General features: G+C 44.9%; 1 protein-coding gene across 2 annotated transcripts in view; it reads left to right on the top strand.

Annotated features, from left to right (window-relative positions):
- MRPL13 (mitochondrial ribosomal protein L13) overlaps window positions 1-5,335 on the top strand; it is a 39,767-nt gene extending 34,432 nt beyond the window's left edge. For both annotated transcript variants that reach the window (XM_036264010.1, XM_036264011.1), the window contains exon 7: window positions 5,046-5,335. In XM_036264010.1, coding sequence (XP_036119903.1) covers window positions 5,046-5,067 — 22 coding nt within the window. In that variant the 3' untranslated portion in view covers window positions 5,068-5,335. The remainder of the gene's footprint in view (window positions 1-5,045) is intronic.
- The last annotated feature ends 10,568 nt before the right edge of the window (window positions 5,336-15,903 follow it).

Here is a 15,903-nt window from a genome sequence, read left to right as displayed (position 1 = left end):
CGCATAACTGTGTACATCTGAAGTGTATAGCGACCATGCCATGAAAGTCAAATCTGCAGTAACCATCTTTCTTCTTTACTGTGAAAGTAGTAAAACTCAAACTAAACGGAAGTAACAAGTAAAGAGTGAAAATCTTTTCTTCAAGTCATTCCCCACAAGGAAGCAATGTTTGGCATACATCCGTCCTCATTTTTCACGTGTGCTTTTGACTATGTACATATACACACATTACTCCCTTTTTATAAAACCCAAAAATGGATCATACTGTATACAGTCTGCAGCTCCCTTTTTCGCAGCAACAGTGTACCATCAACAGCCTGCCTCATCAGTACGTTTACCTGACCCTGTCTGTGGGGCCCATGTTGAACTGATCATCCTGTGTGCGCCTCCAGGTTCTTTCCTAAGATCCAAGCTCATGCCTTCGAAGTACTAACAGCACATTCCTTCTCACTGCTGAATAGAATGTGATCGTGTGGACATGCTGTAGTCTGTTCGCCCCCTGCCTGTCGAAGGAATGCGTGGCCTTTTGCTACTACAAATAAAGCTGCTGTGAACTTTGTGTACAGTGTAGAAAGAACGACTCAGAAAGGTTAGCTGGAGCCTGTGTCTTGCTGTGTTCTCTGCCCACAGTTGGAGCTGACACTCAGTAATCTTTGTTGAATGAATGAATGAGCAGTCTTATTTCCCTGAAAGAGGAATTGACTTTTAATTCATGAAGTGTGGTCAATTTATATGTTGTTATTTGCTGCTTAAGGCATGTTTAATAACTATAGCTAAAATAGACATTGTCTTAACATTCTGTGGTCTAGGGCAACTCTGATGGATTCCCATTTTGGATACTTCATATCATATATATAGATAGATAGATACAGAAAAGATTGTGTTAATTTTGTTAAGATATAACATATTTCTGTTAAAGAGTAAATTTCTATTTTTAAAAAAAAACAGATTATGAGCTGTCTGTAATAGTACTTGAAATGTCTCTTCAAAAGTTTCCTGTAGAATACTGTCAAAATTTATAAATATATTAAGTTTATATTTTTTATTTTAAAACTTTATAATTTATTTGTAATGAAACAGTGACAAAGAACTACAGCATATATAGACTATAAATTCACCCATCATTCCTCTGACAAAGATTAAACCACTTTATTAAAGTTTAAAATGGCAATTAATCATACATAGTGTAAAAAAGCAATATGCTAGATGTTAGGTCTCTTGCTTAGAAAAGTAATCTAATAAAGAGAGTAGGTAGATCTAAACATAAAATAGGATAAATATGTGAGCAACATAATCTGAGAATTCAGTTCTGATTAGTCTTGCCGTTTATGGATTAGCAACTTTGAAAGAACCTAAATACAGTGACATTTATTCAGTGACTAAAGCTACAAGGACTACAGCTTAACCTTCCTCTGATGATAGATAGCAAAGGAATTTCAGTATCCAGTACACATTAGCACAATTAAAAATTACTTGTTATTGTATCAGAAGAGCATAAAGCAGCCTGTTGATAACATCCTCTGGTGGGTGAAGCGCCAGGAAGGATATTACATATCAAGTGGAGTCATCTCTGGCCCAGGAAGAAGTTTGTGACCTTCTGTTAGACACACAGTGTTTAGAAATTTCATACAGAAGGCGCTTCTTTTTTCTTCAGCATCTTTCAGTGGTCATCCCTGTCATCTGAAAAGCTCTGTGAGGCCTGAGGTGAACCCTTGCGAGTCAGTCTGGTCTGTGGACCACACTGCATTGCGTGGGAGCAGGTAGGACATGCAGAACCATGAGCAACACTACCCGAATCAGAATCTGCATTTTCACAAGAGCCCAAGTGATTTGCACGTGCACTGAAGTTTGAGAAGCACTCAGCTAAACAGCCCGCCCTCCCCTTTCTTATATCATCTCGGATTTCTTCTTCAGTGGAAGGGAGTAAGCAATACAGATGCATCGTTGTGCGCTTTCCTTTGTGTGTGGAGAGAGAAATAGATGCATATTTAGTATAAAAACCTCACTTTCCCCCACAGGGGCACCTTCTAACGCCTTGTAATATGAGTTGTCTCCTATGTGAGTTGATGTTTCTGGCTAGGCCAACATCTGCAGTATCTAGACCCTCGGCCATGACATTGTGCGCCCACCAAAGCAGAATAACTGTCTGCAAAAGATCCTGATGACTTGTCAGTAGGAAGAGGAAAGGGTGAGTTTGTAAACAAAGTGGCATTTTCAAGGCAGTCACTGCACTCCAGTGACAGACATGTTTCAAGCTCCCATGACATGCCGGGCGCTGCTCATTACTGGAAACGTAAGATCAGTGGTGTCGGGACCCTGCCTTCAAAGGAACGGGCAGCTGGTAGGACTCGTGTAGAACAAAAGGGTGCTCGCAGGTGCTGGAGCAGTTCCTCGGCCCTCGGAACCTCGGTTTTGTCAGCTGTGAAATGGACTTGATGATAATGTCTTTTTCAGAGTAGTGAGGAGGATAAAATGAGATAATGCACCTGAAGTAGGTGGTATACTTCATGGCATCTAGTAAGCACTTAGCATATGTTATTTCCATAATAACAGTTTATTTCCATAAGTAAGGGCAAGCGTAATTCCTAGAAGTATGCCTGAAGTCCTGTGGCCACCTCAGAGGAAGGAGCCCCGCCGAGCTTAGAAAGGAAGAGTGTCCCAGGAGATTTGATTCGGAGGTGGGTGTTGAAAGATTTGTCGAGTCCCTCCGAGCAGATAAAAGATGAGACATTCCGAGCAGAGGAAATCCCAGGTACCCAATTGCAGAGGTGTGGACGTTCTTACCTGGGCAACAGCAAGTGGATGATGGGACCAGAATGTAGAGGAACGAGGTGTAGAAAGAATGACTCAGAAAGGTTGGCTGGGGCCTGTCGTTGGAGGGTGATATACTGAATTCCCAGGTGTTTGAACTTGGACAAAGCAGTGGAGGGCTCCTGAAGGTTTTTAAGCAGGGCCCCCTGATACATGGAAGTGGATGGAAAAGAATCTTCTTAGAGACTCTCAGATGTCTTCCCTCTTGCCTCATTGCCCCATAACTCCAAATTCTGATTGCTAGCTGCTGTCCTGTTCAATTTCATCACATTCAGAACCAAGATTCTTTCCTCCTGAATCCGTGCTTCCCCTGCATCCCCTGTCCTGAGGCGGCTCCCAGCCTCGCGCTCCCTGGCTCTGCTAGCAGGAAGGCAGCGGCCAGCCTTGGTGCTGTTTTCCCGTAGCTCCTTCCTCTGTGTCTCCCTGGCCCTGCCCTGCTCTCCTCCCTCTCCCTCCACACTCCGAACTCTTCTGCTCCCTAGACACCGAACCTGCTCCTCTTCCTCACCACTGCTAAAGCCTCAGAGCCCTCACTGCATCCTCCCGTCTTTCTGCAAAAGCCTTGAAACAAATTTGGCCTTTATTAGGCCCTGTCTGCATGCCTTACAGATTCCAGCCTTCACACGCATTTCCAATTTCACTCCTAAGTTCCTTAAAAGGTGCGTTTTTTTGTCTTGGTTTTTTTACTTTGTTGATTCTAGAGAGAGAGGAAGTGAAAGGGAAAGAGAGAGAGAAACATCGATGAGAGAGAACATCGACTGGCCGCCTCACGCATGCCCCCACTGAGGGTCGGGCCCACAACCTGGGCATGTGTCCTGGTCGGGAATTGAACCGGCGACCTCTTGATGCATGGGTCAGTGCTCAGCCACTGAGCCACACTGGCCAGACAAGGTGCGTTTTTCATCTCGCTGTTCCTTTGGTGTGGAAACAACTAGACTGTGACTAAGCACACTTACCTCAGTGGGCTGGAGGTGCAGAGACGTCCTGTTTGGACGTTGGTGTCTAAGGTTGCTCCATGGCATCGCTGCCACCCTGGTCATTCTGTGAACCAGCTGGACGGAGAATGGATTGTTTCTTAGAAAGCTCAGTGGTGTCACCGCCTTGATCGCATCGAGCCGCATGCCAGATGCCACTTCGAACGCACCTTCAGCTGGCGTATCGGGCTGTCCTTCCCAGACTTTGGAAGCCGTTTTTATGTTTGAAAAGAGATTTCAAAAACAGTGACAAAATTCCGCAGTCTCTCTCGTTATCCAATGGCTGATGTGGCAGAGCATGTTTGGCTGTTTCCCAGACCAGTGCCTGGGTTCCCCGGGGTTAAATAATAACTTTACATTGTCATGGAGTTCATTTACTCAGCCACCAGACTGTTGGTCTGCACCGCTGGCTGGCTGGTGTCTTGTGAGTGATTTGTAAGAAAACACACTGTAGATGCAGAAAGGGACTAGATAAGTCATTTCAGGGCAAACAGAGTTCATCTCCTTTTATGGGAACTCTGTCGAATATTTTTACAGCTGTTTCAAAAATATCTAGTTTGTTAATTACTAACTTCCTGCTAAAAATTCCTATGAGTTCAACACCTACACATACACTATGTAAAAAATAACAGGACACTTTATAGTTTTTTGCATTGTATAATTTCCTTCTCTTCATTGTTATGATTGAACATTTCCTTGAAAATGTTCTGTGTTTCAATTTACTACCAGAAGTGACTTTCAGGTATGCTTAATCCTATAAATATATAAGAGAGGAAAAGAGAAAGTTGTATGTATAATTAAAATATCAAAGACTTACTCTTTATATATTTATTTTGTATGTGGCTCATAGTAAAAATTAAATTTAGCATATGATAATATAATTACTTAAGAAAATTACTTAAAATTTTCCTTTTTTAGGTAAATCCTTATCTTCATATAGCTTTTAAAGATCATAGTAATCCTTTCTCTGAAAAAAATACTGTAGAATAGAACACAGAATTGAATTGAAGTTTTTAAGTTACATAGGTATACGAGTGGCCTATATTTATACTCTCAAAAGAACTTGAGAATCGTCGCTTAACCATTCTACTTCATAAGGATTTGCCGTTAGTGTTTTGCGCCAAAAAGTTAGATACAGTGTTTGTAGGTATTTCTCGATGAACAGTTACTGTCACATTAAATCGGAGAAATAATCTTCACCGGGCGAGTGAAAATGAAGTCTGAGCCATGAAGACATAAATGTTGATTTTTGTTTTCCAGACCTGAAGATTACCGGCTGTAGAAGAAGGGAAATTGGAGACGGCCCCAATGAGGTGATCGAAACGTCTTCCTGATCAGTTTCTCCCAGCTTCTCCCAGCCTGCGGGCCGAGGGCAACCCCGCCGCACTGGGCTGGAAGCTCGTTATGGGCGCTGAGAGTTTGTGGAGAAAGGTCAGGAAGGGATCTTTCTTCAACAGGAAATTGCAATAAAATACTTTATTTTATGGAATTGCTTTATCATATAATTGGCTTTGAATGTTATCAGTGGTGATGAGAATAAAGTCACTTACTTGGCTAACTGTTCAGTTTTGCATTTATGAACAAAACAAGCCCCGGGTGGCACTGCAGTGAACGTGGCCATCAGGTGCCCATCCACGCACATTTCCTCGAGTTCCCGACGCTCTTCTGCCAGGCGGGAGGAGCCCACCCTCCGTGACCATCTTTCCTAACCCTTCCATCTAATTCCACCCCCTCAGCAGGGCACGGCTTGCCCTGAGCTTTTATAAACTGCCACCGTCCTTCTCCCATCTAGCCTCTCGGTCTCCGTGACACCAGAAGCACAAAGTGATGCCTGCCTCCTCCCTGGGAACCTCACCGCCTGCTCCGGCGCTGTCTGCAGGCTGTTGACCCCTGTCTCCGTCCCTCCGCGTCTCCGCAGGCTCCTCATCGGTGCTGGGCTCTTAGTTTGGCTGCTGGAGTAATCTTACAACATCTCATCTCTGGAGATTAAGATGCTGAGGCACTGTATTTGGCCATTTTTATGACCGTTTTTTCCCCTTCTCTTGCCCTAGCCAATGAAGGGGTGGATTTCAGACCGCCTTTCCCCTTCACTCAGCACAGAGCGAGGCACTGAAATTACACGTCTTCCCCCAACACATGCCCCAGCAAAGAGCATACAGACTTGCAGGGTGGCAAGGAGCTATAGCTACACCTGTGAACGTGTGCACCTGGGAGTCGGAGGTGCTGACGTGACGTGTGACTATGATGGATGTTACAGGAACTGGCATTAAATATTAAGTATTGCTGTAGCCACCTGCTAATGTGCCAGACACAACTGCTTTGCATAAGTTAATTCGTGTCTTCCATACATCAACCCTATGATGTGTAAGATGTCGTCCTCCCCTTTGAAAGTAGGCACACAGGTTTAGTAGCTTGGGCGAGGTCGCAGAACTGATGAGTGGTAAATTCAGGATTTAAATCCAGGCTGATTGGCCCAAAAGCCCATGCACTTAGCCACTGGTAGATGAGAAAAGGTGTATTTCTGTTTGCATGTCACAAACTGTAGTCAAGCGAACACAACCAGGTACAAGTCAACAGCTGCCAGTCAGCAGGGACTGGCAGTTAATTTAAACTGTTGGACCAAAAAGCAGCTCCACCCCCTCACTCCCGAGGAGCAAAGATGCAACAAGCCCCCGGCTCCCGAGGCAGCAGCTTTCATCAGGAGGAATCTTGGTCTCTATCCTAAGCACCCCGAACAACGCCTGGCACATAGTTCACGGAGAAAGTCCTTGTTTCCAACAAAACTGCAGGATTCAAGGAGATCACAACATGCTCTGTGGGAATATGGAGCCCAGTCGTCCTGACAGTAAATATCTAATCAGGATATTGAGACTAACGTCCACCTCAGGTGCTGGGGGTGAGTCCCTTGGTGGAGGAGGCCCCTGAGCCTGCAGACCGGTGTAGACCTGAGCAGAGGCTCGATGGTGGACCGGCCCCTCCCTGCCGTAGGCGCTGGCTCCCTTCTGCATTGAGAGAACCAGAGCAGAGCCTTCGCACCAGAGCAGCCGCCCACCTGCCGGTGCTGGACCGTGTAACCACCTGGCCTGCACGTGTCCCGAGAGACCACAACCACAAGTAGCCAAATAAAACCTCAACTCCAGGGAAGGATCCAGCACCCTGAGGGAGCAAGACAGCCTGGACCAACAGGAGCACAGCTTCTACTGCAGTAAAATGAAAAGAAGAAACGTAAGAGAACTTTCAAAAATAAAGCTTCTTGCAGAAAATGAAGGAACCCCTAATTATGTCACGGGTCATGCGGCAAGGAAGAGCAAGCTGAGATCTATATTCTGTTGCTCTGTCTGTAAGGTGAAAATTAGAGTCCATGAATAAGGACTACGTCACTGAAACCAAAATGGTATTTGCTCCTGTGCAGTTTTTCATCTGGTGCCTGTGCCGTGCTATTGGGTGACACCTGGTGAATGTGGAAAACACAGCAGAGCTAATGACCTGTGGGAGACGAATACAAAACGCCTTCTTTTTCCACTGTACCCAAGTGCATTGCCTGCAGTAGTTTCTCAGTAAAACCTGAGGACGTGTCCTGATAGAAGTAGCAAAGGAAAACAGAAAAACCTCAAGTACTGAGACTTTCCGAAATAGAATGTGATACAGCTACGTCCTGTCGGCCTAAAGGGATCAGGCTGATGAACCTAGGAGACAGCACCGGAAACTAACACAGCGAGCTTCAACTTAACTTCCCAACAATCACCTGCTTTCCAGGGGACTGAAAATGGACGAGCACTGATCTGAGGGTCCCCGAATAACTGCAGCCTCGGTCAGCAGGAGAGCAAGGGCGTCATCGATCTCATCGGGGGCCCCAGGCAAGGCTTCTTAGTGAGAGGGGGCGATTAGCACAACGGTGACAGTCGGATTTCTGTTTTAAACCACTTCAGAGGTAGGAAAAACAGGACAATAAGCCACAGCCATTTACCCCATTTCATTCGGAAAACTATAAACACCTCTACCACGCAAACTTCCTGTCTCGTCGAAACAACATTCTATATTTAATATAATGTGCCTTTATTAGGCACTTAGGATGTTTACATTAAAATTGTGGTATTTTCCTTGTATCACTTACAAGATGGTGGAAGGTTTTGAGTTTTCTGCCCTGATTCCATTTTCCCACGAGCCCTGTTACTTTGGGAGCGCAGGATTCCATCCCACGGGAAGTATGTTTTAGGACAGATGTACTCACTGTAATTGCTGGTTCATCACACCCTCCAGCAGAGGTGGCCACAAGGGAGATGCTGTGCAAAGCCTGGCGCCCTTGCCATGGCTGGGTCTCAGCGGGAGCGCCTCACTGCAGGCCTCCTGAGTGGGCCCAGTAAGGCTGTTGTCAGAGCCTACGCCCACCTCCAGGTGTGGGGTACCTCCAGGTGCAATCAGGACCTAGCAGGTGGGCCAAGATACAGCTGGGGTCTCGAGCAGGTCTCTAAAGCCATCCTTTGCCCAGAGTGCGACCCTTTCCTTTCTCATCCCGACTTCCACTCCAAATGTGCATAGTGAATACCAAGGACTGTGGCTGGTCAGACTGATAAACGTGACTCGGTTTCCACGTGCTGGCCCAGAGACGGGCTGGTGGTCACGAAGCAATGCTGCCGTCTCTAAAAGGACTGAGAGGCAGAACTTTGTTTCACGTGGAAGGTTTAACCCACATGAAGGAGGTTTAAAAAAAATATGCGTGCACGAAACAAAATGGAAACAGACTCGTAGATACAGAGAACAGACTGACATGTGACAGGTTGGGGACTTGTGGGGGGCTGGGCGAAAAAGGTGGAGGGATTAAGAAGTATCAATTGGTAGTTACAAAAGAGTCACGGGATGTCAAGTACCGCACAGGGAATATAGCCAAGAATATTGTATCACTGTGTATGGTGCCAGGTGGGTATTGGAAGTATTGGGGGAGATCACTTAGTAGAGGGTATAATTGTCTAACCGCTATGTTGTGCACCTGAAACTAATACAAAATAATATTGACTATAAACTGAAATTGAAAAAAAAAAAGTCTCCTGGAAAAAAAAACGATGCATGTAAATTACAGATTTTATTCGATTCTTACTACAGTTTCTTCTCCTTTCTGATTCCTTCCAAGCCAGATCTAGACAGTCTCTCCGCCTGGGCCCCCATCTTTTTTCGATGCTGCAGTTGACTGATTTGTTTTCCTACCTTCTGGAAAACGGGGTTCATACCACCCTCAGCCAAGAACAACAGTAAATGTCCAGGTTTTTCCTGGCTGAACATTGCACCGCGGGGCAGGTAGCGTCTGCGAAGGCCAAAGCCCCGGAGGGACTCCGCTGCCAACCTCCACAGTGCCCCGTTTGCATTGGAGAGCAACCGATTTCAGAAGCTCTGATCTTTCCAAGACAGACAGCAAGGCTCCATTTCAACTTAAATACAGGCTTCTACAGAGAAATGGTCATTCTCTCTCTCCCCCACCCCCCTCTGCCCAGAAATCTAAAATGAGAGTTGAGTGGTTTTGCAGTATCGCTGCTACTCGGGGCTTCGCCTTCAAAGAATGCAAACCTGAGCTCGGCTACTGGCAAAACAGACGGTCCTGCACCTGGGGGCCAACTTTCATTGGGCTGGCTGCCAGGAAGCCTAGGATACGTTTTCCACATGAAGACGGCATAAGCGCCACCTCCGAAGGACACACGTGTTTGTGTCACTGCCATTTGGCCCACGAGAAGCTCTTTGATTTCAAACCAATCTTCATTTCAAGGCTGAATATTGCGCTTACCGCCCTCCCTTCTTTATTCCCAAGTTAATACCTATTCAAGCCTTGCAAACAACGGCTACCAGAAGACCCTTCTGTGCCTGGTGGAACACCTGTGCTTGATAGGTTGCTGTGGGGCTCCGGCTTGTCAACCTGTATTGAACCGTTTAGAATCAATACTAAAATTACGATGCCATCTGGCATCTGCTTTAGCAATCGCAAAATTTAAAAAGGGTCTTGACGTTCTGAGTATAAGCATCTGTCTTTGGCTTTTTTGGCAGATTCATAAAGCCCGAATCAATATTTTTATAACTTCTTAGAAAAGTTGTTTTATTATTATGCACTGTTACCAGCAGGGTGGGTATGCAGAGCCAGTAAATCATGGAGAAATGTGAATATGTATATTCTTCAGAAGACCTGACCTGGAAGTCTAAACCTTGGAAGCAGTGATTAATAGCCAAGTCTCCAGTCTGTATGAACAAGGGATTGATCAGTCAACCCATATTTATGTTCCAGAGCCGATTCTATGTGTCCCTAAAACCCTTGGAATGCCCTAAACGATGAGAGTTATAAATATGTCTCCTGTTATGTTAGTGAAATGATTTGAAAAGCACCTAAAGATGGGGGCTAGTTGCCAGGGGGTCAACCATGTGACTAGAGAGGACTGGAACTTTCGGTGGAACCCCCTGACCTCTGGGGAGGGGAGAGAGCTGGAGATTGGATCAATCACCAATGGCCGATGATTTAATCAAATATGCCTGTGTAAAGAAGTCTCCATGAAAACAGAAGATTAGGGTTCAGAGAGCTTGAGTTGGCTGCAGTTCAGCTGACTTGGGCTGGGCTCAACTGGGCTGGCCTCCAAGCTGCAGCTTGGGTCCAGATCTAGTCCACGTCTCTGGCTGTCCTTGGGCCAGGGGCTACCTGAGGCGTGTTTTCTTGGTGAAAGGCAGAAACAAGTGAGCAAACCTAATTATGCAAGCAGGTTTCAGACCTCTCCTTGTGTTATGTGCTCTAACATCCCATAGGGCGAATAGGCCAATGTAAATCAAAGTCAAGGGCTTGGAAGATATTTTGCTACCGTGGAGGTGATGGGCAGAGGTGGAGAGGAGTGGATATTTTTGTGATTTCCCCATCACCTGGCTTAAACTCCACACACCTTAGTGAGGCCTGTAGGACCTGCTCAGGTTTTTGTATCCCACCTCTCCAGTCTCATCTCCACTCACTCTTACTGTTGGACTTGACGTTCTGGTCCCTCTTGAACGTTGCTGGTGCCCAAACAACCGTGCCCCCTGCCTCCACGTCTCGGAATAACTCTCCAGTTATCCTCTACCGACCCTATTCCCCAGGACTGATACATCTCAGTTCCTTCCCAGCATTCTTAGGAATTTCTTCTCCCTCGATATCTCTGTGCCCTGTACAGAATACACTGTAAGTACCGCTTACTATAACTGCTTACCTATCCTTGGCAGTCGAGCTTGCTGAAGGCCAAGAATGTGTCTTTTCCTTTGTGTGTCCCCAGGACTTAGCACAGTGCCCGGCCCTTGGACACCTCTAAAAGAGCGCCTGACACACAGTAGGTTTGCAGCCTATAATAACTGTTGTACGAGTGACAACAGCTCTATTTGCTATGTAATATAGCTAACATAACCTACATTTCTGGGCTCTTAATGAAAGTTTATTTCTTGTTCATCTAACAATATAATACAAATGTTCCGGATTAGTCACTGACCTCTCCCACAAAGCCAGCTCAGTACTCAGACACCGTCCACCTCCTGACTCTGCCCTCCTGGGAGACCTCGGAGTCCTTCGCATTCAGGTGGCGCACGGGAAAGAGACAGGTGGACAGGACATACTTCATTTCCTTGAGTCGGAATTCACATAGGATATATGTCATTGGTGGAGAACATGGCACGTAGTCCGTACTGAGGGAGTCTGGGCAATAGCAACTAATCTGTATTCAAGAGGAAGGGAATATAGTTCTGGCTGCAGGTAGGTAGTTTCTAACATCACAGCCAATATGAAATTATCGGAGACCTGGCAGGAGTGTCTCTCTGGTGATACCAGAGTTAGGGACATGAGACTTGCACCAATTGAGGAAAGAATGTAAGGCCAACAGCTCCAAGCTCAAGAGTGACAAAGCAAGTGATCGCTTCCAAATACACCTGCTCTTTCTGTAGTCAGTGGCTGCTTTGATAGGCATGAAAACCAACCAACAAACAAAAATAAGTAAATGTTAAGGTTAGGAAATGCAGTCCAAGCCACGACTTTTCTGGTAACCACAAATGCCATTGTTCCACCGTCTAGAAATATGACAGCAGGAACCCTCAGCCTTGTCCACGCTGCCAAGCCGCTGGGCACGTGGGCTGCTGGCTAAATGGCCACTTCGCTCACTCCCCCTGGACGGTTATTTGTAGCCGTGCAGGTCTGATTCCTTCAGAAACCACCCAGACGTGGACTGCCCGGTGTCTCGGGAAGAACTCTTCCCCAGAGCTGCAGGACACGCAGAGGCTCCTCCTGCACTGGCGGCCTCGGGATGGCATCAGGTTCTCTAGCCCTCCTGTCGCTCAGAACCTCCGGCCCGGTTTGAGGAAACATGCTCACACTTGAGGGTCGAATCAGATACAGGACCCGTTGGCGACACTCCAAGAACGTGAGCAGGCGGCCAGGGACCAGAGAGATTTAGTTAGCAGGGCTTCTTGCGGTATCCAAATCTGATAACTAAAATGTTTATAAAAAGAACTCTTTGTGAGGTTCAACCCTGTCAGTCTCCAAACTTTCCAGTTCATGGGCACAACACAGACACATGCATGAGAAAGGACAAGTGAAGTGGATTTTCCAATAACCCCCTTCTCTTCCATACAGCTATTCAATAACCCAGCGCATTCAGGTACTGACGCCTCCTCGTAGGGAGCGTCAAGCTGGCTACCGCTTTTGTGACCTGATTTTTAGGATATCACAGGCATGGATAGAGTTTTACCTGGATTCACTGAATTTGAGCCACATGCCAGGACACTGAAAAATAACAATGTCTTCAGTAATTACACTCCTCTTTTCTGTCTCACTCAGTGAGTTTTGCTTTGTTACCGTACAAGATTCATTTTTTTTATTAATAATTTTTGTTATAGATGTTTCTCCTTTTTCCCCTACTGATTTCCCCCTCCCCCTCCCTCCCTGCCCTGTCCCCAGTTTGTTGTCCATGTCCACTGTTCATGCATACATGCATACAAGTTTTGTGGTTAACCCCCTCTTCTGGGGATTGTCAGTCTGTACCCCACTTCCACGTCTCTGGAACTACCCCATTCCTCAGACTGTTATGTTCATTATATTTCACAAGTAAGTGAGATCATATGATACTTGTCTTTCTCTGTTTCATACAAGATTCATTTTAGATCCAAAAAAAAAAAAGAGAGAGAGAGAATTTTACTTCTCTGGATTTTGTTATAAAACATCTTTTAAGTTAAGATAATAAAGTTGAATTTCACAACATTGGTCATGGATATTTATTTTTTCTTTATTGATTTTTAGAGAGAGAGGAAAGGAGAGAGAGAGAGAAACATTGATGAGAGAGAACACAAATTGGCCGCCTCCTGCATGCCTCCCACTGGGGATTTGGCCCACAAACTGGGCATGTGCCCTGACCAGTAATTGAACCAGTGACCTGTTAGTGCATGGATCGACACTCAACGGCTGAGCCACACCAGCTGGGCAGTCATGGATATTTTTTAATCAATAAGATGAAATGTAATTAAACAAAGAACCAAACAAGCAACCAAATATGGTTACTCATGCCAGCATATTACTTAAAGATGCAAAAATAAATAAATAAATAAATCATTACTAACATTTATGCATTTATAAATGCTACCAAGACAAGCAAGTCATTTCACCACTCTTGGTAATGGAGTGCACCTACTGCCCCTTTAATTCTGGTTTTGAAAATTAGTATTGCCTATCATATTTCTAAATATTAGTGACTCATTATTCTTCACTTATTCCATGTCATTATGATAATATTAAAAAGGTAATAGATTATTTTATAAAGTAGAATTTTATTCTACAATCTTTTTTGTTTTTAATCCTCACCAGAGGACATGCTTATTGATTTTACAGAGAGGGGAAGAGAGAGAGAGAGAGAGAGAGAGAGAGAGAGAGAGAGAGAGAGAGAGAGAAACATTGATCAGTTGCTTTCTTATATGTGCCCTAACTGGGGATTGAACCCACAACATACCAAGAATCAAACCTGCAACATTTCATTGTATGAGATGACACTCCAACCTACTGAGCCACACCAGCCAGGGCTACTCTAAAATCTTTTGTGATCTCCCTGTAAAATTTTAAGCTTTTGAGAGCACACTCTAGCTGCAAAATATTTTTCAAACGAAACAGAAACATTAAAGATTACAAGTTATGTAAAATTAACACTTTATTTTAAAAAGTTCCCCACAATCCCACACCCAGGTCACCATGGGTTATGTGTCCCGAGTTTATTCATCCCTATTTCTCAATGCAGATAGATGAACAGAGCCATAGATGATATTGTAATACTATTCTGCAACTTGCTTTTTGTTTAATAATAGATGTATCTTGTGTCAGCCCAATTTTTAATCAAATTATTCAGTCTGATAATTATGTAAAACTATTGCAATAGATTCAGGTAGTTAATTTTCGTTAATGACAGAGTTGTTCTAAAAAAATATAGAATAAGGAGGACTTTGTGGCAAAGGAATTCTCTGGACTCTGAGCTTGTCTAGCACAAATGAACCTTTTACATCAGTGTTTCCAATGTCACATCGAATCAGAATGAAAAGTCATAATTTTTTAAACCAAATATTTTGGTTTATACCTTGGAAACCTTCATTCTTCATTTGAACAGCCCTTCTTGTTGGGGACAGGCCCAAAGGGATTAAGTGTTGCCCGATTATTCCAGTCTAAATTAGTCATCCAAAACCTTCCCACCCTGTTCCATCCTCACGCCCCTACCTGCTCCTAACACTGCACTTACTCTGGAGAAAGCAGAAAAACTTCAAAACCAATAGGCCATTCTAAAATCATTCTCTCCTCCCCCTCAAGTTTCTATTCACCTGGTGAAGTTACCATTCTTACCTTCTGCCTGTCGCCCTTCATCCCGCCCAGCCCATCAGTCATTAAATTCTGTCCATAGTTCTCGCCATCAGTTCCCACAGCTGGCTTCTCCTTGGACTCCTCACTGTACTGCTGTCCTCCACGCCCTCATCTCCAGGACTTCTTTTTTTTTTAATCCTCACCCGAGGACATTTTTTCATTTATTGTTCAGACAGAGTGGGAGGGAGAGAGAGGAACAGAGAGAGAGAGAAACATCGACGTGAAAGGGACACATCGAGTGGCTGCCACCCGCACGACCAACCAGGGCCGGGGACAAACTGCAACCCAGGTACGTGTCGTTAGCGGGAACCGAACCCGGGTCTCTCTGGACCGCAGGCCGATGCTCTAACCGCTGAGCCAAACCGGCCAGGGCTCTCCAGGACTTCTGTAACAGGCAGCATGGTATCCAGGGGAGGGCCATGAGCTACGGGAGCACACCAGTCAGAGTTTAAATCCCTTCTTTGCCGCTTCTATGTATGTGTGTATCCTTGGACATGCTACTTACCTTGCATGTTTGATCCTTTGTAAAAAGGGAATACTTACCTTAACTTGTAAAAATCAACTCAATATAAAGTGTCCAGAACAGAAGGTGGCAGTACAAGGCCGGTCTTCATTAGATGTCTTTTTCCTTCCGTGATCTTTCCCCACACGAATCTATCATGTACACCAGATCAAAGCTGTGCCTCCAAATGATAAGTCCAATTAGGTGACTCATCTGTTAAAGACGCCCACTGATTTCCTACTGCCTTTAGGCAGAAACCTGAACGTGCCAGCCCAGGATAGCTCTTTCACAATCTGGCCCGAATGACGTTACCTGCTTCAACTTGGAGCAGGAAGCTAGGCAGCTCCCGTGCCACTGTATACATTGTTCTTCTCCAGCATCCCAACACATGGCTGAACCCACGCAGGATACTACTTAGACGTTTGCTAGATGGACAGATGCACACACAGAGGGATGGACAAATACATGAAGAGATGGATGAATGAATTTATAGGAAGACACAATTTTAATACCTCTTCCTCATATTCTGAAATACCAAATGGATCTGAATTTTCAAGCTTTCATAAAAGTTGATCATTTGTTTCTAGGTACTATTCCTGTCTCCCAAATGCTCTGGCTTAACTCTAGAGAAAAATCTTCGCACTGTGGACAGTGTGTGATTTAACTTAGATTATCAATGAGACTATGCCAGGATGAAATGATTCTACAAACATTTATTGAGCAGCTCTCGAGTGCTAAGCACAGGG

The sequence above is a fragment of the Molossus molossus genome, unplaced genomic scaffold (genome assembly GCF_014108415.1).
Source record: "Molossus molossus isolate mMolMol1 unplaced genomic scaffold, mMolMol1.p scaffold_m16_p_16, whole genome shotgun sequence".
Taxonomy (NCBI): Eukaryota; Metazoa; Chordata; class Mammalia; order Chiroptera; family Molossidae; genus Molossus; species Molossus molossus.
This window is presented reverse-complemented; position numbering and strand designations above follow the sequence as displayed.